Source organism: Microcaecilia unicolor, chromosome 8, assembly GCF_901765095.1.
Source record: "Microcaecilia unicolor chromosome 8, aMicUni1.1, whole genome shotgun sequence".
NCBI classification, from domain to species: domain Eukaryota; kingdom Metazoa; phylum Chordata; class Amphibia; order Gymnophiona; family Siphonopidae; genus Microcaecilia; species Microcaecilia unicolor.
The window spans coordinates 156,691,358-156,713,966 of NC_044038.1; the positions used below are offsets into that span (position 1 = coordinate 156,691,358).

The 22,609-nt window shown below is 40.4% G+C and overlaps 1 protein-coding gene across 1 annotated transcript in view; it reads right to left on the reverse strand.

Moving 5' to 3' along the window:
- Positions 1-19,327: 19,327 nt before the first annotated feature.
- GLRA1 (glycine receptor alpha 1) overlaps positions 19,328-22,609 on the reverse strand; it is a 67,976-nt gene continuing 64,694 nt past the window's right edge. Inside the window, 1 exon segment of the mRNA XM_030213418.1 lies at positions 19,328-19,615. Coding sequence (XP_030069278.1) covers positions 19,328-19,615 — 288 coding nt within the window.

The following is a 22,609-nucleotide window of genomic DNA, read 5'->3' on the forward strand; positions in this document are numbered from 1 at the left end:
TGTCATCTACCATTTGGATGCCCAGTCTTGTAAGTTCATCATGCAATTTTTTCCATAATCTTCTTGTGATTTAACAACTGAATAACTTTGTCTTTGGCAAAATTAATCACCTTCCTCCTTATTTCTATTTCTAGATATGTTAAAAGGCAGTGGACCCAGCACCGACCCCTGGTGAATCTCACTACCTGTCTCCATTAAGAATATTAACTATTCTTTTTAACCAGATTTTCATCCAATAGAACACTGCCTTCTACCTCATGACTTTTTAATTTCCTCGGGCGTCATTCAAGGGATTCTTTGTCAAATGGTTTATTAAAATCTAGATACACAATATCATGCAGCTTACTTTTATCCACATGTTTTATTCATCCTTTCAATGAAATGTAGCAAATTGGTGAGGCAAGATTTCCCTTGGTTAAATCCATATTGGCTTTGTCCCTTTAATCCATATTGTATGTATATGCTCAGTAATTTTGTTACAGTAGTCTACCACCATTTTGCCTAGCACCAGCATCAAGTTTACAAGTCTATAATTTCCTGGGTCACCTCTAAAACACTTTAAAAATTCTGGTTGACCCTTTGTCTCTCTCTGGGTTTGAGCCAAAGCACTGCAGCAAAGGAAGGAATGGAAGCTGGAGCTTGGAGCACTCTCTGGTGCACACATGTAAGACTTGTGTCTGATTCACTCACCGTGTTTGCTGAGAGGTCACCACATGCATGTGCCAGTAGGTCAGGTGCCCTCTGATGCTCATTACTGGGTCAGAGCTGGGGCCCGTGCATCAAGCCTGGAAGCGGAGAGGATTAATGGAAGACTTTCCACATCTGTGCTATTAAAGAAAGGAGGTGATGGTGGTGGCGATGGCACTGGCAATCAAAGAACTTGGTACTTGGTAGGTGAGAGACTGGCCCAGATGCAGCTTATATTTCCATGGGAACCCTGCAGGAACTGCTTCTGACCCCCTGGGAACACCACAGCCTCAGAGAAAGTTCCACAAACCCTGTTCATGTGCAAGTCTCTGTCTATGTAAATACAGACACCCACACCCATTCCTGTTTTTTTTTCCTTCTGTTTTTCAAGGGAACAGTCTTTATTCACTACTTTTAGCTCACAGGTTTAAACAAGTGCACCCAAAATAGTCATGTTTCACCAGTACGGCTGCTGTAAAAGTCCAAGCTTCACCAAACAGGTAAAAACTGTACTTTAAAGCTGGGGTTACATGTAGTGAATCAAGCTGTCTTTCAATTCAGATCTTCTTTCTCCCAACCTTTCTTCATCCTTGGTCTGTGGTGTGTTGAGGTTAGCCCCTATTTCTTTTTTTTTTTTTTTAATCTGTGATAAATCAATACAGACACAGCCCTGTCTCAGGTAGGTTGTCTTCTCACTATGGCTTTCATTTTGTCCACTGCTCCCTTTTATAGAACCTTAACATGGATGTGACTAATTGGAACCCTTTTGAACTATTGGGTCAGACTTCATCAAAATATTTCTCCAGGAAATCAGTGTTTAATAGCTGCCACATCTGGATAAACAAGATTTATGCCCTTAAAACACTATCCTGTACCTCTGAATAGAGTAGTATTCTGTACTTCAAAACTTTACCAGGGATAGTGGTGAATGTATAAACAAATCAAACATCCTTCCAGTATTTTTGACCAAATCTAACTCACAACTTGTCTACTGCTAGCATTAGACTATGGGTGCACATCAATATTCAAACTTCCACCAACACAGCAAGTAAAAACCTGTTCAAAGCAGTATTTCTCCAATTTGGTGAAAGGTCTGCAAAAGTCAGACTGGCAGGAATTGTGAACAGACCAAAAAAAAAACAAAAAACCAGACCACATCAGTCCAAAAGGAAGTCCAATATCAATTTTATTAGCAACATCAACGAAGGGATACAAACTGCACCCACGTCAACTGAGGGGTAAAAACTGTGCATCAAGCCCGGAAGCAGAGACTTTCTACATCTGTGTTGTTAAAGCAAGGAGGTGATGACGATGATAGTTTTTACCCCTCTTGTTGATGTTGCTAATAAAATTGATACTGGACTTTCTTTTGGACTGATCAGGTCTGTTTTTTGGGCTGCTCACCATTCCTGCTGGTCTCCTTTAAACATTATTGTAGGATTGTACTGAATATTTGATTCAGCCCCAAACAGTGCCCTGAATACATTATTTAAATTCAAATGAAAGTACTTTGGGGTTCTACTGTGCTAAATCCTAATAAATAAATACTTGATCTCTGACTTCATGTTGCTTCTTTTATTATTTGTTATGTTAAAGTGCAATGCCCATTATTTGTATTTGGCCAAATAGTAAAATATGCTATTCGGTACAGCTCTAATTATAGGTGCCTGGGTGTCCAAATGTACTTTAACTAGATATCAGATGTTGTTTAATTGGTTCAGAGCACATCAACTGCCCCATCTCTGGGTCGCACTTATTTATCACATGTGAACAAAGTATATATCTATTACTGCCCTCAAGGAGACTTAACATGAATACATTTGAAGTTTTAGCTGTCAAATATCTAATCACAGTAAAATAACATCACAACAACTGTTATTGTTTTTTTTTTTTTTGTGAAGGCTTTAGATAGAGATAAGATTCTGACAAGGATTTTTAAAGAAGTGTTTTATTCCTTTTCATGGTATCTAGATTAATGTGTTCCCTGACCCTTTCCCTCAGACCCAGGCAAGGAGGAAGGAGTATTTGTTCCATCACTCTTTGGCTGTCTTATTGGGTTTTCATTTCTTCCTTAAATTTCCTGGTATGCATTTGATTAAAGGTCAGTGGGCTACAAACATTTTTACTGAACCTGAGGAGCTGAAATGATTTATTGTTGAGAAGTCAGAGAATAAACAGGAAACATCTTCTGAAAGTGTAGTATTTGTTTGTTACTTATGAGTATTTGGGGATTATTTATTGTTTGATGTTCATTCTGTAGTACTGTGTTCTGTTTCCTGTCTGTCTCTATCACCACAAAGTGAACTTAGGTATTGTAGAATGTATATCTTTTTATATTACCTTGGTTATATTTCCTTTTTATTTTAGTTATTTTTTCCAGTGTACTTTACTTTTTTGTTTATTATAAATTTTCACTTAAAATAAAAAAAAAATGATAGGAACAACTTGCATGCATTTGCAAGACTGGATAAGCCAAAAGCCCACTCTGATCGCCATTTGAAAGACCATGCATGTAGAGCTAATCCTCAATAAATTAAAGAATCATTTGACATATATCTACATTTCTATTTCAAACACTGAGTCAATTACATTTTGTTTTTGCAGAATTAGGTCTTTCACAAGGTGTTTTCTCTTTCGATGATGTTGAACTAGCTCTGCTCATGCAATAGTTGAATCATCTTCTCAACCTCTATTCAGTTGTAAACCATACACTTACTGTTACAAATATGTTTTTTTTCTAGTTGGCATCAACCTAGCATAGCACTGACACCCAAATTGTAAGGGTCACATGTATACGTTCTAACTACCAACCACTCTTGCACCCTCAGCTCTGGAGTCACCCAAGTCTGGCTGATTATATCCTATGGAGAATGTGGGGTTATTTATCTGTAATGAAGGTTCGCTGTGGACATCAGGATAAATCAGCTACACAATCTCTCCCACTTTCCTTCACGACTGAAGTTTGACGAAGCTGTGAATACACTGTGGGAGAGTAGCAACAGTCACACAGGAAGGAAGGAGAACTCGCACATGCCCAGAGTTTTTCTAGACTCTTCCGGGCTCTGGGAGAATGAATCCAACCTGCCACCATCAGGGTGATATCAACCAACTATTGCTGATTTTGTGTCCACAGAGAGCCTCTATTACAGGTAAGTAACCCCACTTTTGCTATAGATAGCACAAATCACCTCACTTAGCTATCTCATTTAAGGGGGTAGACTCAGGCTGGCACTTTGCCAAATGTGGAATTAAATACGACTGCAGTGATAGAGTTTAAAGCAAATAACAAAAAAAAAATAATAATATTAAATTTGTGACTTGTAAGGTGCAATTTTTCCATTGACCCTGGTAAACTCCAAGCTATTTATAGTTTGCTGGGTGTACGTACTTTATTGCTATTCTTTGTTTTGCAGGTTTCCCAGTTGCTTTTATCCCAATTGCTTTTGCTGCTCCTTAGATGCAGAAAATGGGTGTGCAAGCAAACGTATCTGATATGATTTCTTGTCTAATGGAGTTAATCTTCATTGGTCATGGGAATGAGTTAAACTGGTTGGGGCATACTGTCTTTTATTTGCAGTCATGTTTTTTTTTTTTAATCTAAAACATTTGACTGATTAACTTATTTTGGTTGCTGCTTGTTCTTGATGATGGAAGGAGTGAAGTCAAAGGGTTAAGTATGTGGGACAAGAATCCTGAATTAACAGGTAACCAATGGCCATTCAAGTGATGAAAACAGCTCCCAAAAATGTATTTGTAAAGCAACTTGCAATGTTTTCTCAGTCCAGAGAATTTCAGAAAACCTTTGTTTTTATTTGAATAGACATGAATGAATGGTTCAATAAATATCTTATATACAGTTACAACAGAAATGTTACATTCCATGTTTAAATAGCTTTTTTACAAGCCAAAAATATCTGCCATTTTGTTCTTTTTCATGCAAAAGAGGTTACTAGAATAAGTTAAAGATTTTTACTCTGAAGTTAATGTTGATTTGCATTCGTGCTAACCTTTAGTTGCAAAACAAATCTTTAGCTGGAAGTGAGGCCATACCAATTTTATACATATATACAAAATCGATATATAAAAGGCAAGGGGTTTGCACTGTTGAGTGTAAGATTTTCTTTAACCTTGTTCCTGTAGCACGGGGGGGGGGGGGGGGGGTTAGTTTGTCACATGATCTTCACTTCAGTTGTTCTTAAGAGTGAAAACCAAGCGATAAAACAAATTAAGAGGTTCCACCAACCTGTCCAGGTACCCTAGAACCAATTGGGTTTTCAGGCTATCAGCAGATACACTGGAAACTAGTATGTGCAAGTTTCTGATACAAACTGTGGAATTTTGAGAGGGTGGGAAGATGTGGGGGTAAACAGGACAGGTCTGGGAAAGTCTGAGCTACGATGCAGCTTTATAGCATCCTTTGTCTCTTTCATGGCAGATTGCACTCTATTTTCTTTTTCTTTTTCCAAAAATATAATACTTATTCCTTTTATGGATTTCTGTATAACCTAGCTTGACTAGGCCTCATATTTGTGACATACCAGTGCCAAATTACTGTATTACAAGTATTAACACCCACATTATGTGTAGGTTTTGAATTTGTTGTCTAAAATTCACCTTGGCAACACCATAAAGTCAATTGTTGTTCAAATTGAACTGTGAGCAGTCTGCAGTAATTGTGCTGGCAGTTTTTGCCTGTAAAACCAGAAACTACCTCTTAATTTGACACTAGTCTGAGTCACTTAGAAGGAAGACCAGGTTAACAAGTAAACAACAACATGATAGTGGTTTTGATAGGGTTGTGCATTCCCTGAAAGGCCAGCGGTCTCAACGGGCAACGTTTCATGTTTTTTCTTAACACGTGCAGCCTCAGGATTTTAAGATCTAATCTCTTCCGCATTACATTTTACCACCTTAAAGTGCCTGATTTATAATATATTTACCCTTATAAAATCTCTCTTCTACAACTAAAATACTTTGCTTCTAAATATAATTTTGGAATTAGAGAATGGAAGGGGAGGGGCTGATGCATGCTGTACTTATTGGGATGTAAAATTGAAGTTACTGCCTTAGGTATCTATGGAAGAAGCTTGCTCAATATTAGGAGGTGCTCAGCACCATCTTGCACTTACAGAGCTGGTTCCTATGAAAACACTACTTTTGCTTCTGTGATAGCATTACTGGTCACCTATTTTTGTGCTCATTACACAAGTCAAAAGGTGTGTTTTCATAAAGTGGGAAGGCTAGAACCTATGAAGACTCTTTTTATACTTAAATACCCCTGATTTGATTATATGGTCTTTCCTTTTGTCTTTGGGCAAAGAACACTTTCTGTCCGTGCATTTTTACATTAAGAAGAATAAGTGTTCCATTTTGGTTAGAGCAGTGATTCTCAACCCAGTACTTGGAGACACCTAGCCAGTCAGGATACTTCTAAATATAAATGATGGTAAGTATATAGGAAATACAGGAAATGAATTGGATTATTATCAAAAATTAGGGAGGAAAAACCTCATCAAGACCCAGACCACTAGTGTCGGAGCCAACCTTTTTTATGGCTACCTTATAATGTGATCAGTCAAAAAGTCGTCATTGGTCTAGAAAAACAGATTCAGTGAAGTGCACAGCTTAAAGTGTCGGCAAGGACTCCGGATGAAGCCTTTGCAAAACGGGTCCCCGTTTGGACCTTTGCCTATGTGAATGGATATTTTTGATGTTTGCTGATCCGGTTCCTTATAAAGATTGAACCAGTGGAACAGATCTCAGAACAGATTGATGTGATTCAGCTGTGCCCTCTAAGCTAAGTGTTATTATTTTTTATTTTTCATATTTTAATTAAAAAAAAATCTAGTTTGGTAGATGTTACAAGGAGTAGTTAAAAATTTTGATAATCACTAGATCTACCCAACTTTTTTTTGAAGGAGGTTTTTCTAGACCAATGCATTTGTCTTTATTTATGAATCCACTGTATATAAAGACAGATTGCAGACCACCTAACAGCATATCTTGAGAAAGCCTAGCATGATGGCTTAAAGGTTGGTTCCACATACTCGGATACATCAAGACATGGATAACTGCAACAATTCTGATGTCATCTGTGGAAGCCTAAGAGAACATATACACAGGCCTTGTTTTTTGATCTAGTAGGCTCATGTAATGGTGTTGTTTTGTAAGACTATACACCATTTAAAAGAAAAGTTTAAAGGCTTATGGCTGTTTGTCCTCGAGAATCATGAACCATGTAAGAGCTGATCAGTGATGAATGAAAAATATTTGAACTTCAGTGAAAAGCATCCGTTCTAGAAACAGGGTTGCTCATAGAAGAAAAATGGATGTTCTGTTTCAATATGTCAGATTTGTAGAATTGCATAGTATTTACTCTGTACATTCTTCCATGACTGTTAATCAAGACTTACATAGCACAATTCAAGGTCTTTTTTACCATACTATGAGCAAGCAAGACTTTGAAAAATAATGATGAAATACTAAAACACTCAGAAAAACTTATATAATCCAACAAAAATAAATGAAGAAAAAGACCTCATCAAAACTGGTACAGATAATGCTACAATGAAGTAGACCTTAAGTGCAACCATTTTTAACTCAATATTTTTTAGTGTTTCACCATTATTTTTCAAGGTATTGCTAATTAATCAAGACTTGACATTTTCAGCCTGGAAAACAAAACCTACAGCTGGTCTACTTGCAACAACAGGGTGCACTGAAATACATCTTAATTTGTAGGCAGCGGGAGCAATTGAATTTAGATTTATTAAGAGGTAGTGATCTACCCAAGACTATTGCTTGCCTGTGACAAGTTAAGTTAAAAATACTGTCATTTCAACTTTTTTTTTGTCTGGTAGTTTTTTTTAATCTATTCCCTTAATTGGAATCAGCCCTATTATTGTTGATGTGGCTTGAACTTTCGTTTCGGTACTAAGTGGCCCTTTTACAAAGCCGCAGTAGGGTTACCACAGCAAATTGGCCATACCACAGAAGTCTGGTGATAGTTCCAGTGTGTGCCGCCTGCCATTTCCCATGCTTTGAAATTATTTGAACTTTTTAGCTCAGGGGGGTTTACCTGGTGGTAATCAGAACAAGGGGAGGCCACACAAAGGGTGGAGGTGCGCTGGTTCCCTATGCAAAAACAATCTGAGCAAAAGGGGGAATAGGGAGAGTTGGCTCTTCTTAAATACCAAAGGAGACGTGTAGAGGGATAAGAGTCTCTATTACAAAACATCAAAAGCGACTCGACACGGCTGCTGTGTTTTGGCGCCTGAGCGCCTGCCTCAGGAGTCTTATGATGTAATGGCGATCTTGAAAAGAAATATTCTTATCAAATTTTGTACACGAAATGGGTGTCGATGAAACCCAAAATCAAAGAAGAAATCTTTATGGACTGCTAGAGCGGCAGCGCCGGATTAGCACGGGAGACCTTACTGACTCCTAAATAGCAAGTAGTAAGGATTCCCCCTGGAAATGACCACATGGCAAGTGCTTAACTTACCACATGGCCATTTCCCTTAAAAAAAAAAAAGAACTCCCTTTACCTGTTGCATTAAAAGGGGGTCTCGGCGTGTGGCAAATCCACATGCTGATGCCATCACAGGTTCCCTTTTACCGCAGCTTGGTAAAAAGGCCCTTAAGGTTGTGCCATAAGGCAGGGGCATGGGCCCCCCTGCTTTCACCCTCCCCCGCCGCCGACCTGGACGTAGGAATGTGCAGGATGTCAGGACTCACAGAAACAGAATCCTGCTCAGCAAACACACTGGACTCGGAGACTGGCGCTGAAGGGGACTTCAGTTGGCGGGGATTGGGGCCTCGCCAGCAAATGTACTTGGCGGTGGTGGGGGATAGTTGGTGGCAGTGGGGGGGGGGGGGGGTCAAAAGTGGCGGGGAGGTCTGTGGTGCCAGGGGGGGGGGCTAAAATGTGCCCCCTCACCTCGGGCTCTGGACCTCCCTCCCACTGAAATCTGGCTACGCCCCTGGTTCACGATGTATGTGTATTCATAGTCCAACCATGAGCTGGTGGATTTGAATGATAGATGAGGCTGACCATCATATCCCAGGTGCATAGGAATGCAGCTTTTCTCACATTGATTCTCAAAAATATATCATTGACTCATTAAACCATTAAATCTGCTAGGAGCAAAATAGTTAAATGTCATGCACAATGACTGACATATTAGAAACTCTTCAGTCTCTTTACATGATTGGACCATTTATTGGCTAATAAGAATGTCAGAAAACTGAACTCTGACTGGCTAAGTCAGTAATTAAGCCCTTCTCCCTCACTATAATCACAATGGTAGAGGATGAAGGAGTAGCCTAGTGGATAGAAAAGAGGCCTGAAAGCCAGCAAAACCAGGGTTTAAATCCTAATGAAGCCCCTTGTGACCTTGGCCAAGGTCAGGGTTGATGCTCCAAGTAGGTGGTTGCTTAGAGCACCAAAGTTTGGGAGTAGTAAAGTGTTCTCTCCCCAAATCCCCAGCAGTGGCAGCCTTGCTCTGCCTCTGAACCCTGCTCCTCCCCCCCATGCCACATTGCCACAACTTCCTTGGACCTGCAGCAACAGTTTTATCTATTACAGCATTCAACGCAGAATAATGTGTGTGCTAACTCGGTACTAGCCTCCCTTTAGCACTGGTATTATCTTTGAGCATCGGCCCCTATAAGAGGAAAAATGTGCAGCACAGGGCATCTAAACTCCTGAGCACTGTACTCTGAAAGTCTATCTACATCCTGCAAACAGGAAGTCTAGGTCAGAGGGGGCGACAGGTGGCCAGGCATTCAGAGCAAGCATTGGGTTCATAGTAATATAGTAAATGATGGCAGATAAAGACCTGTACGGTCCATCCACTCTGCCCAGCTGCTCTGGCTTCCTTTCTGTTTTATAGTCCTTGTTGCTGCTACTGCTTCTGGACAGATGGTGGGAGGATGCTGGAGGGGAGATGCTAGATTTGGGGTGGGGGCACAAGAATAATGGTTCATCTGTGGTGCCTAATATTCTTGCACCGGGCAAATCACCTAATTTGCCATTGTCACAGATGCAAATTTAGGGAGTCTTTTACAATGGTGTGCTAGCATTTTTAGCTCATGCTAAAAATCAGCTGGCGTTAAATGCTGAGACGTCCATTATATTCCTATGGGCATCTCAGCATTTAGAGCCAGCTAAAAATGGTAGCTCGCCTTAGTAAAAGACCCCCTTAGATTGTAAATCCCCTGGGGACAGGGAAGAACATTCAGGTACAGTAGGGACTTTGTCTTGAGCTACCAATAAAAGACATGTCATAAATCAAGTTGGCTGCCAAAATTTCAAAAGATATCATCAGAAAGTTATGTTTACCTAGCACATCCTAAATTATATATTTGCAGTGTTGTGTCCTGTCATTTTCTGCAAGATCAATGGTCCAGAAGCACTGCTGAATTAATTTAGATGTCATTGGCAAAGTGAATATTTCACCCTGTTTGCCTTGCTTTTAATGGATAGTGCATGATCTAGATATTATTGCCTGACTTTTTAAACTAGTATTGCTCAGTATACATTGTTACAGCTTTAACATTTATCATACAATCTCATTACTTTATCACACTGCACACCATCCAACCATTTTGCTTAAGAGAAAAATGTTTTCCCTTGCATGCTGATTTTACAAATTTTGACAAGCTTCAATAAATAAATATCAGAGAGCAGACAATTTTTTCTCTTTCCTCTTAATTTCCCCACCACAGGTTTTTTTAAAGGGTGGGGGGGAAGAGGGACAATTTTTAAATTGCCTGTACATAAGTATTGCCATACTGGGACAGACCAAAGGTCCATCAAGCCCAGTATCCTGTTTCCAACCAATCCAGGTCACAAACACCCTGCAAGATCCCCAAAAAGTACAAAACATTCTATACTGCTTATACCAGAAATAGTGGATTTTCCCCAAGTTCATTTAATAATGGTCTATGGACTTTTCCTTTAGGAAGCTGGTCAAACCTTTTTTAAACTCTGCTAAGCTAAACCACATTCTCTGGTAACGAATTCCAGAGTTCAATTACATGTTGAGTGAAGAAAAACTTTCTCCGATTCATTTTAAATTTACTACTTTGTAGCTTCATTGCATGCCTTCTAGTCTTAGTACTTTTGGAAAGAGTAACAAAGCGATTCACATCTACCCTTTCCACTCCACTTATAGACCTCTATCATATCTCCCCTCAGCTGAAGAGCCCTAGATGCTTCAGCCTTTCCTCTTAGGGAAGTCGTCCCATCCCCTTTATCATTTTTGATGCCCTTCTCTGTACCTTTTCTAATTCCACTTTATCTATTTTTATACTCTTTTACCGATAATCTGTGTTCCAATTTTCAAAGGAAAAACATGTGCATACTGCATTTTAACTTTCAAAACTGCAATGAGTACAAAAGTATCTGTGGGCACTTGGCACCTGCTTTGGGTGAAGGTAGGATTTTTGCCTAAAGAATGCATGTGAAGATTTCAAAATATAATCCATGTCTGTACTTTTCTTTATTGACCTAAAAGTGCTTTTTTTTCCTTGGAAAAACTGGTGAATGTTTAGCTGAATTGAAGGAACGGCTGATTTACTTGTGTACAATGCAGTTTATTCACAGATCTTGCTTTAAGCTGCCACCTGAAACTATGGTTTATGCAACTTATGTGAAGCATTCATGGGGCTAGTTATTAATGTGCACCTTTGTGTACCACAGAAACCACTATCCCTTGGAATTTTAGTACCACTTTGCAAGTTGCGTTATTCTTCCTATATGAGCTTACGTGGCCCGATGTCCTGGATAGTATTTGTAAAGGGGCTGGTAGTAAGTAATTGCATCACCCAAAAGCCCTCATCCCACCATTGGATCCCCCACCCCCAAAGGCGATACATACCTCAGTGCTCATAATGGTCATTTGCATACCTACTTACAGTAGATTCTAACTGATCTCAAGGTCATATCCACAATAATTAAATTATTGCACTATACTTAAACCAAAGGGAAACCATTATACTTACTGTGCAAACTGTTTCTAAAATATTAAAAAAATAATTTGGAGATATAGAAGAAAAAAAGGTGGAATATGTCCATTCTGGATTCACACTTAATTTTCCGCACAAAGCTAAAATCTATATTTTATGAGACAAACCTACATTCTCCTGCCTGAAAGTCAAATTGTGAATTAAGTGCATAGCATGTCTAAACTGCAATCTGTGTTCAGCTGGGTAGAAGAAGGTTAAAAGTAGCATGCAATGTTTTTTCAGTCTAGTTTCACAAAGTCCCAGGTTTTAGGGCTTTTCCAGCAAGCGTCATATTTTTTCCATGTTTAAATATACATATGTACTAGACTGCATTATTATTTTTTTCTGAAGGTGTGTGTTTAAAAAAATCATTAAAACTGTGAAAGTTTTATTGCTGTGAACATTTCCAGGCATTATAAGGAGAATTTTATAACTGGGTGTGCACATTTACATGCCCCTTGTGTGCATACATGTGGAGAATACTAGCACTTAGTTAAATGCTAGCAGGGTGCCTATGCACTGTTCTGTAATGGCATGTGTAAGTGGCATTACACATAAATGCAAGAGGGTGTACTCTTAAGCAGGGTTCCCACTTATGTGCGTACCATACAGAATACTCTGTTATGCATGTTGTTGCATTTATGCAACTGCAGTTACACCACATCTATGGCTGATGTAAATGTAATGGTAATGCTAGTATTCTATAATGGGAATCTGGGTGCCGAAATGCCATCATACAATAAGCTGCCACCATGCTGCATCGGACACCTAAATGGAGGCACCCACTATAGAATTGCCCCCTTTGTGGTTTTTTTTTTTGCAAGGACATACCTGTGAAAAGAAGTGCAAATTTGAGCCTATCTTTAAACTTTAACTCAAAGTCTGCTACTCTTGAAAATTTTACTAAAATTAGGGGCCATTTTACTAAGCTATGTTAGGCGCTAATGTGTGCCTAATGCAGCTTAAAATGGCGTACTGCGGGATGCGCTCAGGTGTCCTGTGGTAACTGTCAAATGTGTGTGGGGATGTATGAAGGGGCGGAGAGTGGGTGTTTTCAAAATGGCTGCCTGCTAATGGCAACATGGCCATTAAATATATTTAAAAAAATCAAAAACAGCCATTTTTATGGCTGTGTGGTAAAAGTGGCCTCAACACACAGGAAAACCCCACATAAGGGCACGCTAAGGCCATTTTTTTACTGCAGCTTAGTAAAAGGGCCCCTTAGTTAAAAAATGAGCTACTCTGATACAAAGCAGCTCACTTACAAGCTTATAGAAAATTGGCACTTGAAAACATGGTCACAGGCTCGATTTCTTTAACAACACTACAGTTTAGTGACTTATAGTCTTTTTTGGACATTTCAGCACAAGATTTCTTGTGAAAGTATGCTAAGCTGTAGTAAATTTTCACAAAATCAAGCCTCTAACCTGTAGAAAATTGGTATATCAGCCCAAAAGGTTATCCAACTCCGAAAAGGTGTCATGACCTTTAGAGTATGGATGATTAATACTAAATAGAAACAATCATTGGCTGTTTTTTTTTCAGCATGGGATCAATGTTGTTGGGTGTACGCTTTTTCAAAAGTATGTGCATTATTTAGGAAATGGGTGCATACTTTCGAAAAGAGCAAGCACTCTTTTTCTTGGTAGAGCTCATGCGCAGTGGTTCCGTCACGCACAGTTCACGCATCCTCGGTGAGAGCTCAAAAGTGTGTGCCCTCTTTCCAAAAGTACACCCACTTTTGAAAGTTTGCAAATCAGTAAATTAAAAAAAAACCCCAAGAGTTTTCATGGGTGTTTTTTGCTCGTTTTTGAGTTCAAGGGCCCTGTTTACTAAGCCGCGTTATAGGTGTGTTAGCGTTTTTAACGTGCATTAACCATATACGCATGTTTACTGTGTATGCGCCTACAATATCCCTGTAGGCGCCTACACGGTTAGCGCGTGTTAAAAACACTAACGCACCTGAGTAAACAGGGCCCTTAAAATCCTGCAACAACATGGTATGTCATTGACATTTCATGTTCTTGTAAGCAACAGCCTATCCCTAACTACCATTATCTTTTGCTGATGGAGCCTGAGAACTCTGGCAGCCTTGTTGCCTTCCTTCATAGGCTGGTTTAAGCCATAGGTAGGAAAGTGTGGCAAAAGCCAGAAAAGGGTTAAAAGGTAATGGATTTGATATATCACCTTTCTATGTTTACAACCAAAGTGATTTATATATATGTTATATGCAGGTACTCTCTCCATCCTAGTGGGCTCATAATCTGCATTGTGTACCTACATAAGTACATAAGTATTGCCATACTGGGAAAGATCAAAGGTCCATTAAGTCCAGCATCCTGTTTCCAACAGTGGCCACTCCAGGTCACAAATACCTGGCAAGATCCCCCAAAAAGTACAAAACAATCTATACTGCTTATCCCAGAAATAGTGGATTTTCCCCAAGTCCATTTAATAATGGTCTATGGACTTTTCCTTTAGGAAGCCGTGCAAACCTTTTTTAAACTCCGCTACGAATTCCAGAGTTTAATTACACATTGAGTGAAGAAATATTTTCTCTGATTCGTTTTAAATTTACTACATTGTAGCTTCATCGCATGCCCCCTAGTCCTAGTATTTTTGGAAAGTGTAAACAGATGCTTCACATCTACCCGTTCAACTCCACTCATTATTTTATAGACCTCTATCATATCTCCCCTCAGCCGCCTTTTCTCCAAGCTGAAGAGCCCTAGCTGCTTTAGCCTTTCCTCATAGGGAATCGCCCCATCCCCTTTATCATTTTCGTCACCCTTCTCTGTAGCTTTTCTAATTCCACTATATCTTTTTTGAGATGTGGCGACCAGAATTGAACACCTGGGGCAATGGAAGGTTAAGGGGTCCTTTTACAAAGCGATGGTAAGCCCAACACTGGCTTACTGCTCGCTAAAATGGAAGTACCGCTGGGCTACCACAGTTGACCAGCGGTAGTTCCCACCCCCAGTGCGCACCATTTCCAGTGGCGGTAAGGTTAGCGTGGGAGACCTTACCGCCACCCATTAAGTGGTTCCCCCTGAAATGGCTGCACAGCAAGTGCTTCACTTAGTGTGCTTAGATTTAAGCACTGAAATTGGCATGGATTCTATAACACCGCGCACGTGCATAACTTAATTGGTTAAACAAGCTAATGAGCACTGATATCAGCATTTAACAAGCAATAATGAGCACTAATTGGCACTGATTAGAATTTAGGCACAAACTCGCTAAGAGTATTCTGTAAAGATGTGTGCCGAACTTCTAACGTGTGCAGGCAAAAAGGGGTGTGGTTATGGGTAAAGAAATGGGCATTTCATGGGCATTCCAAAATGTACACGCCCAGTTATAGAAAATGGCCTAGTGCACCTAAATCTATGTGCAGGGGTTTACACCAAGTTTTCACTGGTGTAAATGGATGCGCACAGATTTAGCCGCTGAAATATCAACAAAGCGTATTCTATAATCGGCGCTTAAATCTAGGTGCCGATTATAGAATACACTTAGCACTGATTTCAGCGCCAATTTTTTAGGCACCATATATAGAATATCCTCTATTAGGGCTCAATTCCTTATAGTGAAAGGGCCCCGATGTTAGCAGCAGTTCAGATATTCAGATAAACCCAAGTAATATGCCAGCTCTAGATTATTACCTCTATGCTAGACAAGTGCAGAGTGGCACAGGTTCCCTCTAGGACAGGCATTCCCCAACTATGGCTTGGGGGGGGGGGGGGGGGGCACATCCAGCCCATAAGGATATGTTAGAGTGCTTGAAAAAAATGAATTCACATAAAATTAATTTAACACATATTAACCTATGAATTAGCATGAACTTACAAACATTAAAAAGTTCAACACATGTTAAAAAAGTGCTTGTTAAAATTAATATGTGAAACAAACTGAAATTCAGGAAAAAGCCTGAAAAATCTGCAAATAAACCTAAAGGGGTTTTTATTTTGTTTGTTTTTTTGCTTTTATTCATCCCTAACCACCCATGGTGGCAGGAGAAGTGGGTTTTATATGACCAGCAATGGTGGGAAGAAAATCGAGCTAAATCTGGATCTTGGTGGCAGGAGGAGAAGCTATGGGGATATGTTTAGCTGTTGCTACTTGCTTTGGTGCAGTCTGCCCATGCCACAGACACGGGCAAGGGTCGCCGATTGGTGAATTCTCTCACAAGCAGTGACAAGGGGAATGTGAACTGTGTTTTTTTGTGCATACTCAGTGAACTGGTGGGTGTGGCTGGATATACCTCTGCAGCTCATTGGTGGCATTGGCTACATGGACCAAAGATCAAAGAGTCCACTTGGGTCAGGTAGAAGATGGGTCTTGTATTAACCTGCATAGTTAGAATCAGGAGGCCATGTGGTGTTTTTTTTTATACGTGCCAAGATAACAATGAGAGAAGTTATTATTGGCTTCTGCAAGCTGGTAGGTGAGAGAGGCAGGTTACAGGTTTGGAGATCGGATCTGGAGAGAGCATTGGCATAGGAAGGGAAAAGGGAGGGCACTAGGGGAATAAGGTGCATGGGTTGGGTGGAAGGGATGGGAAAGGGCACTGGGTCCCTGGTGCTCAGAAGCAAATGTGGGCGCTATAGGTCATTAGTGCCAGACTAGTGCCTGCATTTTCTAGTGCCAAATGCTGAGAGTCAATGAATGCGTGAACTAAGAAGCTCACTGGCTCACAGCACAATGAGCATGCAAATGCATGCTAATTAGGTCACTCCTTATTCCTCCCCAATGCTCAGTGGGCAGAGTGCCGAACAAAGGCCATCAACCCTATGGCAGCTTGGAGATGGCGTTAGTGTTTTGCCAAGCCATGGAGAGGAATGGGGAGACCAGTGTTGCTGGCAGCTGTGCCCTCCGTCTGATCACTCCCCCTCTGCATCCTGCCCCTTCCCCCTGGTACCTGTCCCAGATTGACTCTGTCAATCCTTGCCAGAGTTCCTCTTTCCACTGAAGTCTATTACAGGAGAAAAGGAACAGGAGGTCTCCCTGTAAGACGTGGCAGTGTGGTTGATTCAGAGGCAGTGTCGTGGCACTGCCTCAACTTCTGTGCAGAGCTAAACTGCAGCATGTGACAAAGGGCAGTGACCTAGCTTTCAGCAGATGGCTTTGCAGGAGTTGGATGCCATTTTGAGTTTGGTTTCACTCTGGTTCTCCTTTTGAAAATATTGATGTTCAGCTCGAAAACTCCAACAGAAATGGGAGATACTACTGAGGGAGGAGGAAGAATGGTGAGACAGAAGCCAGACATCAATCTAGTGTCTTTATTGGGGGGTGGCCATACTGGGACCGGGACTGGGACTGTGACACCAGCTGGGGTGCTTTGACTCCTCTCCCAGGGGTGGTAGCACAGGCTTCATCAACTCATCTGGTCGCTATCAGACCAGTCCTGTTGCTTGTTGGGCAGGTTTCCCATCTAATTGGCACTTCTTCCTCTTCCTTCCCTCCTCCCCCTCTGGCATTCTGGGCATGTGCTCAAGAACTGTGTTTAATTGACAACTCTTCAGTGCATGCGCCAGACACTGTTCTCCGATCAAACTCCCTAATGCTCAACGCTATGACTGTGCCTATATTTGCATCTCATTATCATTGAGCATTAGGGAGTTGTTCTGCGCTGATTTGGCGGTATATCTCTGGTGCTGTTCAGTACAACGCTGGAGTTTTGAGCATCTGCCCCTGAGACAGATGGAGCACTGAGGTTAAGGAGAGAAAGGATAGACATTTTCCTACAGATTTTAATCTATGCTCTCTGTCTTGCAGCCCTCCAACATCAGTTCTCACCATACTTCTATCCTTCCTCCCATGGCCCTCTAATGTCAGTGCACTGCCTTTCCCTTACCCCTACCCCCATCACAGATCTCCCATTTGTGATTCAGTTCCATGCCAATCTCATGAACACCCACGTGACAGATGATGGAGAAGAGGGAGGCAGGGGAGAGGGTTCCTAGGGGTGTCTAAGATAAACTGTCAGTAACAATTTTTCTAGATTTCTTAAAACTTAATGACAGTATGGCACCACCAAAATCCCTACCCACCCTTTTCCAAGTATCAATACATACGTACATACATACATTTCAAGTTACTGAAAGGGTCCTCCCCTACTCATCAAAGTCTCCATAAAAATTTGGGGGCCCTTATCCAAAAATCTCACTGTACTCTGCTCCAGGATAGTTTGAATGCCTGTGATTTGTATTACATGACTACAAATTAAAGCTGAAGAATGCTTCACAAAACAAATATGTGATGAGACCAAGCTATAGCTATCTGTTTTAATGGAAGTTGGTCAGGATCCCACTTGGGACTGCCATTAAGCTAGTGAGAAAGTCATACCTAGAGCTCTTTTCAGTATGTCTTTTCCTCTCTGAGGTAATTAATAATTGAACTGATGATCCTTCTTAAATGTAAGTGGCCTGTAAAAAATAAGATTAAATAAATATTAGTACAGACAAAAAGAACTGGGAACCCTGAAAACTCAGGGCTAAGGACAATGTTTCCTTTGTCTTGCCCTCATTGTATCCTTGGCTGGAATTAGCGCCTTAAGGAAAACCAAAACCAAACCAACCAACCAACCAAAACAACCCAATCCCCCCCGCCCCCCAGCATCACAATACTGAAAATGATCAATACAACATGGCGATGTTGGACTATCATGTTTCAACTTTTGGTGAGCATAATTCACTTGTTTGCTTTTAACAATGCTTTCCTTTCCGAGTTGAACTGTGGAGCACGGATTGCATTATCGTATATCTCAAACTCTCTACCCTCTAATAGACTTTTCTAAAATTATATTCTAGATATATTTTTGATAGAATTCAATAAACTAAATTTAAAAAATTAAATTTCTTTTTAAAAAATTTGTTCTCAGCAGCATTCTAATCTAAAGGCTTGCATTTTCTTTAAAAATGATTGTGTATAAGTCAACATTTGCAAAATAAGCAGGGGAAGGAATTTCCTAGAAGGGCATGTTTGTTTGACATTCATCTGGGGGGAGTTGAATGGGGGGTGACTTCGCTTCCTCTTTACATTACCATACTGTATAAATCATTTTGTTAGAAGTGAAAAATTCATACAGGCGATCTAAAAAATTATCTTTCTATGTGTAAATCTCTCCCCATCATCCTAGTAACCCACACTTTCTTAGTGGTTTTTGCTTTTTGCATGTCTCTTTTGAAACTGGTATGGCCTTTTTAGAATGTAAGTCAAATAGAAGCATAGTTGATAACTTCAGCAGTTGGATCCATCCCCATGAGGTTAAAATGTAAGCTGACGAAAGCCTAACAAAAGGAATTTTTTTGCATTATAATTATGCATGAATATATATTGATTATATTACACTGCTCTCACCCTTTGATGATAAAGTTATCTTGCTGCAGTAGTAAAACATTTCCACTCTTAGGTCAGCCCACCTATGTGCCTTCCCCCAAATTCATGTTTCCTGAAGTCTTCCCACCCTACACAACCCTTCAGTTCAACAGGTTGAAAAGTTCCCCCTTCCCCCTTTGTAATTAGATATTGCCACATTCTTAAATGCATGCATTGCTGCATTGCTATTGCACCAGATTACGTCGCCATCTTGCTATCTCTCTTCGTCCTCCCCTTAGCTGCCTCCCTGCTATCACTGCTTGTGGATATCTTCGCTACGAACAATCTTATAGATGATCCAATAGAAAGTGTTAAAGATGAGGAAGACCAGTGGGAATCCAATGCGGGAGACTTTGTCGATCTTTTTGGCTCGTTGAATAAAAAGCTTGCGCATCTCCTCCGGTGACTTGCATGGTGGGGGAGCTGAGTTGGCCGTGTTGTTGGCAGTTCCTTTCACTGATATTCCATCCTTGGCCTGGAGACAGGCAGGACCCATTCCATAGGCAGCGAAGCTGAACCTGCCTTCACCGGCATCATCCTCCTGTAACAGATTTAACATTGGAGTCTACTTAAAATAAGATATAGATACTGCACCCTCTCTATAAGGCATTCTCCCCTCATGGCTACTATTACAGTAGAATATCTTTACTGCACACTTCTAATTAATGATGAGCCTTATAGAAGGGTGCAAGTCATGAAATATGCGCAGATGCAAATCAGGGGATCTCCTTATTCATGTGCAATTGTTGTTGCTGAAGGTGGACCAGGCATCAGAGTATACATTTTTAATTACCCACCAGACTGGAGCAGGGTTGCAATAAGGTTGCTAGTAAGAAGAAAAAATAGAAAAGGAACACTGGAAACCAAATCTCTTGAGCATGTGACTTTCTGTATCCTACTGGGAGATTGCTGCTTTGTTTTTAGAGACCATTTAATTTAGTGGGAATTATTGTTATATTCTCAGAGACCTGGGCTTTATTTATTTAAGAACTTTTTTCTTACTTTGAACCTGGTTTCCTAAGCTTTTTTCCCCTTTAGACACAGAATAGGGAAAAGGCTTAGGGCCTCATTTACAACTAGGGCAATTGAATAAAGGGCACTTACATTTAGGTGCCAGCTGTGCACCCTAACTTGTAGAACAGATACACACGCATGAATGATGTCACAAATTGACATGTGCTAGGCCCTATTCTGTAAAATTGGCAAGCTAGTTGCATGGCAACTAACAGCAAATGGGCTGTACCAGTGGGCTGAGCAAGGGTGTGTCATAGACATTCCACTTAGCAAAACTGAACCTTACAGAATAGCATCAGATATGCATATTGCAAGGTGCACTTAGACACACCAACTTATGCCTGCTATTGAGTACATAAGTATTGCCATACTGGGACAGGCCGAAGGTCCATCACGCCCAGTATCCTGTTTCCAACAGTGGCCAATCCAGGTCACAAATACCTGGCAAGATCCCGAAAAAGTTCAATACATTTTATGCTGCATATCCCAGAAATAGTGGATTTTCCCCAAATCCATTTTAATAATGGTCTATGGACTTTTCCTTTAGGAAGCCAGCCAAACCTTTTTTAAACCCCGCTAAGCTAACCGCTTTTACTACATTCTCTGGCGACGAGTTCCAGAGTTTAATTACACATTGAGTGAAGAAATATTTTTTCTGATTCGTTTTAAATTTACTACTTTGTAGCTTCATTGCGTGCCCCCTAGTATTTTTGGAAAGAGTAAACAAGTGATTCACGTCTATCCATTCCACTCCATTCTTTATTTTATAGACCTCTATCATATTTCCCCTCAGTCATCTTTTCTAGCTGCCCTAGCTGCCTTAGCCTATCCTCATAGGGAAGTCATCCCATCCCCTTTATCATTTTCGTCACCCTTCTCTGTACCTTTTCTAATTCCACTATATCTTTTTTGAGATGCTGTGGCCAGAATTGAACACAATATTTGAGGTGCGGTTGCACCATGGAGCAATACAAAGGCATTATAGCATCCTCATTTTTGTTTTCCCTTCCTTTTCTAATAATACCTAACATTCTATTTGCTTTTTTCGCTGTTGCCGCACACTGTGTCTATACGAAATATGCTTATTAAACCAAGCCCAGGGTAAACAATTGGTAATGGCTTCTATTTTATCTCTTCAAGGGAAAAGTGAAATGATATTTAAAGTTCAGTTGAGAGAATGTGATAAATGAGTGATTGAGTATGAATGGTGTGATGGAAGTTTTACAGGCTAGGAGAAACTGTACTGTGAAAATATAAATATTACATTCTTGGTTAAAGATAAAAATAAAGGTTTTGTAGAAATAATATGTGTAGTTACTTTTGAAGGAATTTGATATTAGTAACTAGATTGAAATAAAGGGTACTCATTACTTAGGAAATGCATATTTATTTCATCTCTAATGCATATTTATTTCATTTCCACCACCTCCCGCGGGTGGCGACGCCGATAATTGGGAAACAAAATGGGATCTGGGCAGACTTCTACGGTCTATGCTTCGACGTTAGCTCCAGAACTTAGTACAAGAACAGTGCTGGTAGACTTCTACGGTCTGTGCCCTGAGAAAGGCAAGGACAAATCAAACTTGGGTATACAAATAAAGTATCACATACCATGTAAATTAGTTTATCTTGTTGGGTAGACTGGATGGACCTTACAGGTCCTTATCTGCCGTCATTTACTATGTTACTATGTTACTATTGGGGATATTCTGAAAATCTGAAGGGCTGAGGTTCCTCTCAGGATAGATTTAGGTGCCACTAATCTAGATGTCCAACACTATACCGAAGAGAGAAAGACACATGCTCCACTTTGAGTTCACTGCCTGATTGATATTGGGAAGCATTACTGGTTGTTTTTATGATATCCCCTGTTTTGCCTCTGCCCACAGTCCACCACTCACCACAGACACACAACCACATAGACAGGCATATTTTCATGTTCATCACTCTGGAATCACTTTAAAAGAGGAGGAAGGCCATGCAAATAACAGTGGCCTGTAACCAGGGCCGGCGTTAGGGGCGGCAAACATACTACAGGGGTCCCCAAACCTGTCTCCAGTTGAAGAAGGCATAGGCTGAAGAGCAGCTTTGGGCTCCCCTCCCCAGTTTCTGCCCTGGGCCCCTGAATTTCTAGTATCAACCCTGCCTGTAACAACTTGTTAATTTATCCATTCTTACATGGACTGACACGAGGCTTTTTCATGTCTAGTGAACAGTGCAGATTTCATCTGTGTTCTCTGTTCCCAAATCCATTTGCTTCTCTTGCAAGTGATCATCTCAGCATACAATAGTTACAGTTGACCAGTACTGCACTTTCCCACTATCGCCCTCATTCTATAAGATTTAGCACCTAAATATAAGCACCATTTTCATGCTAAAATGATAAAATATGAGGACGTACACAGGTGGCACTAAACAGTATTCAATAACTGATGCGTGCAACATATTTAACATGAAAAGGGGTTGCACACATGGGCAGAGCATAAGCTAGACATAGGTGAATCTATAACGTACATCAGAA